The following is a 14,056-nucleotide window of genomic DNA, read 5'->3' on the forward strand; positions in this document are numbered from 1 at the left end:
AAAAAGAAAATTATTACCTAGGTGATTAGTTGATCATAATTTTGTACTCCCTATAGTACTTTATATGCAAGTTGAGATTCAAATAAAATTTTAAGATTTCAATGAACCAAACAGAAGATAAAATTCAAAACAATATTCACATTTAAAGCCTTTAGTAGTCCCAGAATTATAGTAACTCTGTTCTGCTTTTTAATGTCTGTGCAGCAATTCTGATTTGAAAGGAAAAGATGATTTAGAACACCTATGGGCACATATATTGCGCCTGTCAACAACTCCATAAAGAAAGCTTTATCTTTTCCTGGCATTACATGACAGCAACCACTTGGTCCCATGAGATTTAAAGGATGCACTGGCAGGAATGACACGTGGGCCTCCACATAATCCAAATTAAAAAAAGTAGCACAATCTCCCTTTCCCCACTGATTCCACTTTCTCCAAAACGTGTAAAGAATGGGACCCATTCTTGCTATGTTCTTGGACTAAGCTGATTATCCAAACTATTATCCTGCTATGCCACTCAGAGATAGATCATTGTAAAACTTTGAAAATCTTAAATGTATCTACATTCACAGCTATGTATACAGCACTTATACATAATACAGCAGTAAATCTGATGGAACTCAGAGTGCAGTGTGGAAGATGTGCTCCCTACTAACTTAGTAAAAAGGCTCACTGTTAGCAACAAAACATGGTTCCAGGCTGGAGGACCCATTTTTACCATCTATATTATGTACCTTATTCAGACATTTGTAATTAATCTTAATTTCATATTGTCTGTTGGATTATTCAATCTTTCATTTGGGCTGCAACCCAAAACACTTCCTAGGATGGCCTTTCTCTCTCTTTTAAAGCATTATTTATTTAATAAAACAAAGAAAAACAGTAACAAAAAGAGGGGGAAAAGCTACATGCAAGTGTGTGTGCGTGTATCTTTCCATCCATCCACATACAAGTTTCAATAAAGAACAGCCATATTTCATTGTAACTATCCTTCCATAATTTAAGTCTGTAAGCAGCTTGTTCATTAGTTGTAATATCAGGTCTTCAATCCCCGAGTAATTTGGGCTGTAAATTTACCTTTCCAATGTTGAAGGGCTAGTTTTTTTTAGCAGTAAGTACATGGGGAATGTCAGTTTCCATGTAACAGCGACACAGCTGAAAAGAATATGTCTGGAAATATTAAATCTTGTCCCAAAGTCACATTAATATATGGATCTATTTCTTCTCAGAACATAAAAACTTCAAGACATTGAAAAACATATTTCAATTAAGTGATATTCTGGCTGCATCTCCAACAACATGATTTACTCATTCCTCTTCTGTACAAACACAATAGGGCCAAATATATCTGAAATATTTTTGCTGTATCAACTGTAATCTGAAGCCTAGTGAGGTTTTGGTATTGAGGATACAGTATTTTCCTATTGTTTAGATAAAAGGGTGGTCTCCAGTTCTTTATTCCATCCAGTCTTTATATCAAACCAATGTACTGATAATAGATATTTATAAAGACTGATTGTGGGCTTTTGGTCTTGTAGGATTTAGTGATCCCTTCTAATAATAAGTGTCTCTCAGGCTAAAATGCCCCTAGTCCAAATCAAAATATTAATAAATGTAACTGTAAATACAGCTAGTGGGTAACAATAAACAAACAGCATTTATGTTTTAACACAGAAAATGATTAAAACTCATCATTATCATCCAATAATTGATAAAAGGAAAAATCCCAGTATCCATCCAAATCTTCCATATAGCTATTTCTAGATCAATTCTAAGGTCTGAATTACCCCATACAATCTATCTAGTGTAGAAAAGGGAACAAAATACGAATTTTCAGAAATAACATACCACAAATTTCAAGTTAATATAATAGTGGCAGAAAATATGTTAGATTTTGAACCTAAAACTGTCCAATTAACTAAAAGAATAATGTATGATTTTTTGAAAAAAAATGTGTGCCCTTTTAAAATAAGTGAAAATTATTCAGCTGATTTAGTTAAGTGCTCAAAACTGAAAGTAGTTCTTAATACATAGTGTTTATTTTTCTTTTCTTTCCTTTTTGCTGTTTAATCTCAATAAAGGAACTGTTTTTGTTAGAATCTCCCGAGGATTATCTTATCATATGAGCTTTTGGCAGACTGGCGTAACACTGGATATAAGAAATCCAATTTAGCTGAGGTCACATTTATTTCTAAAGATCTGACAGTTTCTCTTAAGACAGTCTCTTACCATCTTGACCTTGCTAAATTGCTGGTTATATGCATTTCATTATCTGCAGTTCTTCAAAACATCCCCCCCCCATGTCAGTACTAGCTCAGGAGCTCAACAAGAAACAGGTGCATGTGATTTAATGGCAGTTTGCCAGCATACAGATTACTAATGTATCATTAAGCTAATCTTGTGTCCTCCTACAAGTAGGTCAAAACTTTTTACTTTGCTGATCAATCCATTTAGCCCTTTCTCTTCCTCTCTCTGCAACAATCCCATCTAGCATATTGTAGTAAAGTTTCTTTCATGGATGCAGCAAGTTTTTTTTTTTTTGAAGGAATAGATAAAATCTTACCTGTTGATCAGTTGCTGGCTTAGCATGTCTATGTGAATTTTCTATGCTTTCAATGTTAAGTGTAGATGTTTTAAAGAAAAAAAAATCTTTGATATCAATAAAGTGGGCTCTATCAAAGCATATTCATTGCAAACCAAATTGGGGGCATTGTTACATTAAAATGTTTTTAAAAATACCCACAAAACTCTAGATTTTAATGTGTAAGCCATGAGAAGTCACTATGACTTTTTTCTTTCCAAATCAATGATAATTATTTACAGGCCATCAATCACGCAACTGTAGCTGCTCACCAAGAGATGTCCATAAAAGGTTATTTTAAAATGTAGTGACACAATAAAACAAACAGAGGTGACTTATAAAAGAGCTAGTTGATATCTGCATCCATAAAAGCAAAACAGTGTATAGTAAATGAGCACAAATACGGGGCTACCAAGGTTTATTCATTCTGTAATGCTTGAGAACAACTCCATTCATACAGTATCTATTCTTCCTAATAGATCTTACTTCAGACTGCAGGTGGGAGTTGAATGTGGTCATCAAAGACTCTCCCATTTATGCAATGCTAGCATGCCAGTGAGACAACCAAGAGGGCTTTTTTTGCCACACAATTTTTGACAGACCAGCTGAAGATCTTTTGATGGGAGAAATAAATTTAAACTACATTTCCAATTTAAAGAAGATCATAGCAGATGATACTGTTACTCAGCTCAGTCTTGTCTGTTCAGTTGACTCTCTGCACTTCTGACCTTCTGCATTTCTCTGTTCAGAGTTTACTCTCTGCACTTTACATTTTGGCTTCTGACCACTGAGGAGATGCAAACTGAAACCAAGCAGTGAAGACTGACGAACATATAGAATATGCACACTCTTGCTTAAGGTGGCATTTCTTAATCTGCTAACACTGTAGCTCCTAGATTGGCTGCCATAAACTATAAATCTATAGAATATGCAGGATCTCTCTCCCCCGCCCCCAACTTCTGTCAGACATAGGCACAAAATAATCCTATCAGTCTGGCAATGGAATGGAGTAGAAAAACAATATTTTAATGTTAATTTTATGAATTCACAAATAAAATTTATTGCACCAATGCCACACACACAAAAAAATTGACACAAGTAATATTGCGTGATAATAAAAGAAAGAAGCTTCCACAGTTTGACACTAGTACCCACACTCACATGTAGTACACTCCTCTTCGGCAATTATCAGCTTGGTGGAAGTTGGGGGAAAAAAAGGAAAATTAAAAGAAATAAGGAGTTCCAGAAGAGCTCATTTCAGGTGAGATGCCCAGAATGTGGTGAGTTTTCAAATATTAGGGATCAACATTTAGCATTTTGAATGCATTCATATATATATATATATTACAAATTACTTATCCACATTTTAAAAATAAGCTAACAGTATTTCTCATTTCTGCTTCCATTCTTAAAAAAAATCACTCATGCTTTGTGTTGGAAAATATGACCCATGGACATCTGAAGATATTTGCTCCAATTTCAGAATCCTACCCTTACTCTACCAAGTTTATTTTTATTCTAGATACAAAATACTGTTACAATATACCATTTAAAAACCTTCCCAAATCTTTCAAATTGAAGACACCATTTCCTATTATTGTCAGTTTCACTTTTTCTCATGCACATTTATCACATTAACAACTATAAAAAACTTAACTACAGCATGCTAATAAAAACAGCCATGAATAATCATGGGTATAGCTTTTGCCCAGCAAATGCTCTGGCACAATCCTTCAGAAAGTTCAACAAATGCAGAAATTTGAAATTGATCCTAGTAGCAACTTACTGATTTAACTGAGGTAGTACTATTTTAGGTGGAAAGGTGAAAACAGTTTATTTTCCCTAAAAGATAAAAAAAACACAATACTAATCTAGGGCCATTTTTCAATGTAAACATGATGAAAGCTATCAATACATTTTTTAAGAAAAAGAAGAGTCTATCTTTCTTCTAATACTTTATTAGATAATATTACCTAATATCTGGGATAATGTAGCATTAATTCAAATGGTATATATGCCCTGAAAAGGTTTGCAAGGAAAAAACTGCTTGCTAGCTCCAGCATTTTTTTTCACAATGGATCCTCAATTTAAAAAGAAATAATTATGTTTCCTTAAAAAAAAAAGGCTGGTTTTCAGCAGATATAATAGCAGGTAGGGAATAATCCTGTTATGGATACATTTCTAGATGCTATAAAATAGGAATGTCAAAATCTCAGAGGATTAAATGTCATAATGAAAGTTTTGGCAAGAACAACAAATAAAAACAAGGAAATCGTATATTATTAAGACATTACATGGATAAAATTTGCATCAAAAATTACCAGCACTACTTATGTCAGTTACCAACACTTTTTACCTCCATATAGCATTGTTCAGTCCAATACAGAAATGTCATTAGAACCGTAAAATAATCTCATCACTGAATCATTTGGGAGCCTTCTTAAAAGACTCCTTCTAACTTGTCATGATAATACAAAGTGCTTGATAAAATTTAACAACTTCTATACTGAACCTTTAGAACAGGGATAGGGAATAGGCTGACCATATTTCCTTGAGACAAAAATGGGACGTTGGGATGGCAAAATGGGACGGGGTTAAAAACGGGACATTGGGATGGCAAAATGGGGCAGGGCTGGGTGATGGGCTGGATCGGCAGGCAGGAACTTCTCTGGTTTTCTCAGGCTGGGAATCTTCGGATTCCTTCATTTGGGAGAGGCAAGGCTGGGCTGGAGAATCTAATGGTGGTTCTTGACAAGCTGTTCCTCCTTTCAAGGCAGGAGCCAATCGGCTCGCCCTTTGATCACTGCCTATCAGCTGATCCTGCTTTTTTCTTTTTAGGTTTCTCGCTGGGTTGAGCTCTGCGGCTTTTCCCCCGCTGTTTTTGCTGAGCTCCCCCTCCTTCCACTCAAAGTCAGACTGCATTCTGACAGGTTCACAGGAACTTTTAAATTTTTAAGTAAGGTTTTTAAGAAAACGGGACAAAATGGACATTTATATTAAAACGATGGGATGGTCTGGAAATATTAAAAAAATGGGACTGCCCTGTTCAAAATGGGATGTATGGTCAACCTAGATAGGGAGCCAGTGGAAATTAAGTTGGAAAAATGGCTGAAAAATTGAGCCCATCGAATCTGCTTCGGGCTGAGGCGCCTGGGTGTATGGAGCGCCTTGAGGTTGCGGTGATCCGTCCGAACCTCAAAAGGGGAAGAAGCACCTTCCAACAGATGCCTCCAAGGCAGCTTTAACAGCAAAAGCCTCCTTTTCCCAAACATGCCAGCGTCTTTCCGTTTCGGAAAATTTGCGAGACAGATACGCACAGGGCTTCAAAAGCCCAGCAGAATCTTTCTGCAACAAAATAGCTCCAATTGAAAAATCAGAGGCATCAACCTGAACGACAAAAGGAAGGTCAGGGTCAGGGTGGGAGAGGATGGGCTCTTCAGTAAAAAGAGCCTTCAGCCGATCAAAAGCAGCCTGACATGGAGGAGTCCAATTGAGCACGGCCCCTGGGTTCTTAACTTTGCGGGTCTCCCCCACCCCCTTAGTCCGTAACAAATCAGTTAGGGGCAAGGTAATTTCAGCGAACCCCCTGACAAAGGATCTGTAAAAATTGGCAAACCCAAGGAAACTTTGAAGTTGGCGCCAGGTTCTGGGTCGCTCCCAAGTAAGCACTGCCTGAATCTTAACAGGATCCATTTCAATGCCCTTATCGGAAATCCTGTAACCAAGGTAATCCAAGTAAGACTTATGGAACTCACATTTAGAAAGCTTAGCATAAAGCTTGGCATTCCTAAGCTTGGTAAGAACCTGTTTAAGAAGTCGTTCGTGCTCCTTTAAGGACTTAGTATAAATGAGTACATCATCCAAATACACCAATACCCCCTTAAACAAGTGGTCATGCAAAACTTCATTGATCAGCTGCATAAATACACCCGGTGCCCCCATGAGACCAAAAGGGAGAACCTTATACTGGAAAGACCCCAATGGGTAATTAAAAGCCGTTTTCCATTCATCCCCCTCCCGAATGCGAATGTGGTAGTAGGCTTTGCGGAGATCCAACTTTGAGAAAACCCTGCCAGTGGACAGATGTGCGAGCATGTCTTTGAGAGGCAGAGGGTACTTGTTTGAAAGTGAGGCGGAATTTAATCCGCGGTAGTCCGTGCAGAGTCTCAAGCTGCCGTCCTTCTTCTCCCTAAACAAAACGGGAGCCCTGACTGGTGAGTCTGCCGGCTCAATGAAGCCACGAGCCAGGTTCTTGTCAATGAACTCCCGCAAAGTGGCAAGTTCTTTCTTAGTCATAGGGTAAATCTTTGGCTTCAGCAAGGAGACGTCCGGAAGAAGTTCAATGGAACAGTCTGTCTTGCGATGGGGGGGTAACTGGTCGGCCTCCTCCTCCCCAAAAACATCAGCAAAGTCCGAGTACGTGGCTGGAAGACCTTCCAAGGGGGATGGGGAAGGCAGAGAATCTACAATCTCTGCTTGCCCTGCCGTCGGAGGCATGGCACGCCCCAGAAGGGGAGCTTGATAGAAGCCATCCTCAAAGGTAATGGAGTGGGACCGCCAATTGACGTAGGGATTATGCGAGGTGAACCAGGGAATCCCTAACACAACCAAAGGATTCCCCACCGGGGTCACGATGAACTGAATGAGTTCAAAATGGGACCCCATACGCAAAGCAACTTCCCCAGTAAACTGGGTAGCAGCCCCCCCCCCCCCCGCTGTGGAGCCATCAAGCTATTGAAAAAGCAGCGGCTTTGGGAGAGGGAAGCAGGGTAAATCCAGTGCCTTGACTAAATCAGGATGGATTAAACATCGAGAACAGCCTGAGTCCAATAAAGCCCAGACCTCAAGGGATTTGGATTGAAATCCCAATTCAATTTTGACAGCGAGGATAGGGCAATCAGCACTCAACATGTTAGAGTTGCGCCCGGATCGAACCACCTGCCCCGTGGCGCAGGTCAAGACAGGTGGAAATCGTTTCCTGCCAGCTGTTCCAAAGCCTCTAATTCTTCTCCCGGGGTGTAGATATCATCGTCCGCAGTAGCCAGCGCCCCCGTCAACCGACGAGGAGGGTTGATCGGTTTCTTGGTTGGTTTTTGAGGCACTTTCGCGGAATGATCCGGTGCCTTAGCTTTGGGGCAGTCAACAGCATGGTGACCCGGTTTTCCACAGGTGATGCACTGCCCGCGGACAAAGCCGCGTTGCTTCTCTGCATCCCATCTAGAGGTCAACGGAAGAACCGGAGCTCGGGTAGTAGTGATAGGCTTGTCTTCTTTGGTGGCCATCATAAAAGTGCGCTGGGCATGTTCTGCTTTACCAGCGAGGCAAATCCAATCATGTAATGAGTTGGGATCATCTCGCCCAAGTGCCCAGCGCAAGACTTCGTGATTGAGTCCATCCTTAAAGCGATCAATCAAGGTGGCCTTGGACCATTCAGGAACTTTACCTGCCAAAACCTTGAATTCAAGTGCATAGTCAGTCACAGACTTCTGCCCCTGAACCAGTTCTTTAAGAGCGTCCTTAGCCCTCTCTTTAGCCAAGGGATCTTCAAAGTAGCACTTCAGCGCAGCCAAAAAGGCATCGAATGTGGCCAGGGCTGGCGCCCCAATTTCCGACAGTTGAACATACCAGTCAGCAGCCCTGCCTTTTAATTTTGTGGCCACTGCAGCTATCTTCTCTTCTTCCGAAGGAAAGAGGTGGCCATGCCGTCTCATGAAACTGGCGGCATTGGTGAGAAAGGACAGGTTAGCGGGGTCACCATCAAACTTCACTGGGAAGTCCCGGGGGTACCCCCAACCTGCGGGACCCCACCTGATTGCTGTCTTGGGGCCACCCCTATGGGAGTGGATCCGTGCAGACCCAATGGAAAGTCTCATGGTGGGGTTCCTCTTCCAGTAGCCTGTGAGGGGGAAGGCGGGAGGCTAGGTGGCCTCATTGCCCCGGGACCTCGGACAATTCTTACTAGGTCCCCAAAGGCAGCCGACATAGAACGCAAGACGTGTTCCATGGATTCGATCTTGGATTCCAGGACCCTAATTCTGTCAGGTGTAGTGGAGTCCTCCAGCGCTGGACCCTCCAGTGGTGGGCTCCCTGATATATCTGGGTGCACCCCCCTCGGAGTGTCGGGCCAGCGGAGTTTCCATGTGGAGTGGGACGTGCCGGGTCGGGGGTCCACCAGGGCATCCCACAAAAATTGTTCCTGTCCCGCCACGTTGTCTGGCGGGGGTTTCTTCGATCCCACGGTAGAGTAGGAGTCCCCCGACTGAGTTGTTGCTTGGGCTGGGACAGGGCTTGGGTCCCTGCTCAGGAATGTCGACTCAGGGAGTTGTTCCGCCTGCTCCTCAAACTCCGTGGGATCCTTTCCCCCTTCAGCCATCGCTAATTTCCCTTTCACAAGAAAATTTTCCGGTAAAAGAGTAGCGAGGTTGGTTTGAAAAAATGATTCTCAGCTTTATGTGATGATTGCCTTACTCTAAATAAAACTCTCAGACTCAAAATGGCAATTCAGGTTCCGGGTTTATTTAAAAAAGAGTGCAAACAGGTAAAAAGCTGAGAATGAGAAAAGTGCGCCTAAACTCAAACTAAATAGCATCTTTGCAAACAGCAACCCACCCCCTCCCTCACATACAGTTCACCCCACATTCCCAGGTGCTCCTAACGAGCTCTGCTGATCAACGGGCAAAAAGACCTTGACATTTCAGAGATAGCCTAAACACATTCCTCCCTGGCACAACCCAGCACGTCTCCTGTACAAGGTTCCCAGCAGCACCCTCCCAACCAGTACACGTATCAGCACCTTGGCAAGCGAACCGTTACGATGTAGACACACACCGGAACGGTGAACATGACAGGCAGTTCTGTGCAGGCAGACATATCAGTTTATCATCTTGTTTATATAAACTCAGGAAAGTATATGTTCATACAATTTGCTAAGAACCCCGTATTTGAAAAAATCAGAAGAATATGACAAATACAACAGTAACAAAATTGTATTTTTGATGGTGTGTTTGGCTGGCTACTACACACAAACAACTTATTCATCATTAGTGTTTAATCCTTTCATTCATTAAAATACAAGGATGCATGAACAATATAAAAACCCTGAATATCTTTTATATCATGTAAACTAAAAATCCACTGATAAATATCCATGTAAACGGCAGGAAACCAAATGGGATGTAATGAATTGCTGTCACAACTTTCTTCATTGCCTATCTCTTTGTGTGTGTTCTTCACTCTCAAATCTTTGAGAACAGAGTTTGTAAGTATTTAACTTAGAGGAGTATTTGAGCTACATATGGAGAATGAGTACTTGCTATAGCAGCCAGCAGAGGCAAGTCATTGGATTCAATCCTAGAAATGAAAATGAGAAAGTGTTAATATTTAAGCTACAGTTAAGCATCCCAAGGAGCTCCCAACTGGGGCTAATGAGTAAAGCTGTATATTAAAAAATAAGTCTTCCATTCTACATGTATTTATCTTCTTGAACACTATGGAACTCTTTTCTTTAAAAAATTATATTCACATTTTTATTGTTCTGGGTTCATAAATAATAAAGAAGATATTCACATTTAAAAGTTCTTTAAGATTTCTCAAACTATACATAATCACTCTACCAGTAATACTAGACGACATACTGACCCATTAAACAAGGAATAGGCATCTTGCAGCCCACCCCCAGACTGTTGAATATGGTCCCTAGAATTGTTGCCAAATTGTTGTTTTTAATGTGCTTGAAGGGAACAAAAAGACCACATGGACAGTAATCACAGTAGCGGTATTCAATTAACTTATTTTACCAATCGAAGCAAGTATTTGTAGCTCAGGGTTGAACTGTGGAGTCCTGGGTGCTCTCTGAGCCTTGTTGCTTTCTTGCAGACATGTCATTGCCAGACATTGCCAGTCTGGCAATGAAACATCTGCAAGAAAACAACAAGGCTCAGAGAGCACCCAGGACTCCACATAACTTATTTTACTTTTAATTCAATTAAAAATAAATCAAGTTTAGGTTTTATACTGGCACCACTCACTTTTTGGGGTGGGAGAGTGTGGCCTTCTGGCATGCCACTTAAAGGTCAGGTGAATATAAGCTGAAAAAAGTTGTGAAACCTTGCTTTAGTCAGTCAAACATATCTGGCATCAAATTTTCATTTCCAAGTTGCATAACCAAAGGTATATCAAACAGCTAACTAACAGTGCCAGAGAGCAATCTATTGCCAGAAACAAGTAATTTGGTATCCTAAAAAGTGGAACCAAACAAAATAAAACTACAGTAAGACAAGGTAATAGTAGTGGGTGAAATTGATAGTCAGTGGATCAGACTGTTTTAGCAACTTTTGACTGGTGTCCAGTATTTTAATTGAGCCAAGCTGGTAGATAGGAGGGCACTGCAACTACAGAGATCTTAGATGAAATGAATTATCTTAATTATCGTCCAGCAGACACAGATCTGGTATAGAGATAGCACAGACTGCCTTTATGAATGACCTGTATTGGGAGGTAGGGGAATGCAAACCAAGGATCTCTTGGTGGATTGGATATTATTGACTACACTGTACTGTTGGAGCATCTGGAGAAAATAGTGTTGGGAAGCCTCTCCTCAGCATGGGGTGTGTGTGTGTGTGCGCGCGCACATGCGCATCTCCCATTAGTTCTGATCTTATATTCTCTTTTGTTTAGCATCTATTTAAAGCCACTAGTGAGGTTAATTTAAACATGTGGCACTAGCTTTTATCAACTACTGATACTTAGTTGTATTTTTCATTTCTGTGTGTCTTTATTCTGCCATATGTTGTTCTGGTCTAATTGTGTTAATCTATTTATTAAATTGTGGAATACATACCATTCAGAGTCTAATGGATTGGAATGGCATACAAACTCTAAACGTAATTAAATAAATATCTGCTCAATTGAGGGTTGATGATCTGAAGAGCTCCATCTGTCTCCAGGATGTAAATTTATGTATTTATCAATCTGTATGTCACCTCAGTCACAGAGATAGCTCTTGGTAGACACAGGATATGGCTGAATATATTGAAGCTGAATTCAAATGAGACCACTGTTACTAATTCTTCAGGCTGAAGTTCAGGACTCTGGAGATACATATCTATTTTTGATGGGACTGTGCTACTCCTTAAAGAATAAACTTGCATTCTAGGTTGGTCCAGAATTCAGCACTAATAATGTACAGCCACACAATACTTATGACAAAGTCTGACCTGGAGCTTCACACATTTGTAACTTCATGGCTGGACTATCTCTGAGTGGGTCTGGGAAGTCAGTATTTTCTGCTCTAATTCTTTTATCATATACACTTATCCCATTAGGCAGTGCTGGCTATAATATCTCTTCTTTTGTTAACAGAGAGCTAATTTGGTGTAGCAATTAAGATACTGGACTAGAAACCAAGAGACTGTGAGTTTTAGTCCCCCCTTTAGGCATGGAAGCTGGCTGGGTAGTTTTGTACCAGTCACTCTCTCTCAGCCCAACCTACCACATAGTGTAATGATTGCCTAAACCCAAATACTCAGTCTCACAAGCTCGGGCTTAAAGATAACTGATTTATTAAAGGAATAGTATGCAAATACAGAGAAAGCTGAGAATGAGCAAAAGCGCGCCAAATACAAACTTAAAAGCCTTGCTTGTGAGCAGGTCCCGCCCCGTCGCCCGTCAGGACGCTCCCCCTCCCAGGTGCTGGAAGCCGTTAGACGCGCCTGGGAAAGTAACCTTGAACAGGAGCGCAAACCCAAACATGCATTCCAAGCCCTCAAAACAAGAGAGGGCGAAAGAATGGAAAAACCCCGGGTGAAAGAACACGGAACAGAGAATGACATGTGAAACGTTACAATGTTAACCATACATTAGAATGAGAACATGACATATTGCCCCCCCAAAAGAAATTAGGGAGCTGGTTTGTTAGGATAGGCAGAGTGAAATTGGGCTACGAGACGAGGAGAATGCACGTCTGGAGCAGCAACCCATTCAGGATGAGGGAAATGTTTCCAGCGGATGAGGTATTGCAGAGTGGAGCGCTGGCGTCGGGAATCAAGGATAGATGCCACCTCAAAGTGTTGCTGGTTGTCAATCATGAGGGGAGGTGGAGGAATGGGCTGCGGATGCCAACGGTCCGACGACAGGCAGGGTTTGAGTAAACTACAATGGAAAACAGGATGCAAACGTTTAAGGTTGTGAGGTAAATCAAGTTTAAACGTAACAGGGTTGAGTTGAGCAACAATTGGAAAAGGACCGACAAATTTAGGACCAAGTTTTTTAGAGGGTTGTGGGGACTTGATAAACTTAGTTGATAAGTAGACTTTATCCCCGACCGCAAAGGATGGTTCTGGGGAACGCTTTGCATCGGCATGGCGTTTATAGGTAGCCTGGGCATGGCGGAGAGCGAGTAGAATATTAGACCATGAGTCTTTGAGAGAGTCTGCCCAGTCAGCGAGGGTGGCTGGTAGCGGTTGAGGATGAGGAAGTTCAGGAATCGGAACAAAGTCACGTCCAAAAACTGTTTTAAAGGGAACTTGACCAGTGGTTTGATGAATGGAGTTGTTGTAAGCGACCTCAGCAAATGGGAGTAAATCGACCCAGTTGTCTTGCTGGTAGTTAACAAAAGCTCTGAGGTATTGTTCCAATGTAGAATTAACCGCCTCTGTAGATCCGTCCGTTTCCGGATGCCAGGCGGTAGAAAGCGATTGTTTTGTACCCAAAAGTTTCAAAAATGCCCGCCAAAATTGTGACGTAAATTGTGTGCCTCTGTCACTCACCAAACGGGCGGGGATACCGTGGAGGCGGTACACGTGGATGAGGAAGAGGCGTGCCAGCTGTTGTGCGGTGGGGATAGAAGCGCATGGGATAAAGTGGGCTTGTTTGGAGAAAAAGTCTTTGACGACCCAAATGACAGTTTTGCGTTGACTAGGGGGTAGATCAACGATAAAATCCATGGAGATATCCTGCCAAGGGACAGATGGAGTGGCCACCGGTTGAAGGAGACCCTGGGGCTTGCCCGGTTTGCGCTTTATCGCCGCACATACAGGGCACGCAGTGACATATTCCTTCAAGTCTTTAAGTAAAGTTGGCCACCAGAATTGGCGGCGAACGAGGTGCAAAGTTTTCACGTAGCCGAAATGCCCAGCTAGCTTGTCATCGTGGCAGCGCTGGAGTATGGTTTTTCGCATTGATTCAGGTACATAGAGACGATCGTTGCGCCAGGCAAGATCATCGGTGAAAGTTAAAATGTGTCTATTGGCTTGCAACCAAGTATCTGTTTTAAGGTGGGAGAGCAACTGTTGTTGCAAATCGGAGGGAATTGACAAGGGAGGCGGGCGGCTGGAAGGCGGAGCGGCTGGAGGCGGAGTTGATTGCGCTCGGGTCTGGCTGCGAGTCACCGCTGCCAAACCTAATTGTTTGTCGGTCCAGACGGTGCCTTGGACCGTTGGCCCTGGGCCAGCATCTTGGGGTCTGCGCGATAGTGCA

General features: G+C 41.8%; 1 protein-coding gene across 1 annotated transcript in view; it reads right to left on the reverse strand.

Moving 5' to 3' along the window:
- Positions 1–9,430: 9,430 nt before the first annotated feature.
- The window catches only part of FNIP2 (folliculin interacting protein 2), a 53,836-nt gene continuing 49,210 nt past the window's right edge, over positions 9,431–14,056 (reverse strand). The window contains exon 18 of the mRNA XM_063310577.1: positions 9,431–9,931. Within this exon, the coding sequence (XP_063166647.1) occupies positions 9,853–9,931 (79 nt within the window). The 3' untranslated portion in view covers positions 9,431–9,852. The remainder of the gene's footprint in view (positions 9,932–14,056) is intronic.

This window comes from Candoia aspera, chromosome 8 (assembly GCF_035149785.1).
Source record: "Candoia aspera isolate rCanAsp1 chromosome 8, rCanAsp1.hap2, whole genome shotgun sequence".
Lineage (NCBI taxonomy): Eukaryota > Metazoa > Chordata > Lepidosauria > Squamata > Boidae > Candoia > Candoia aspera.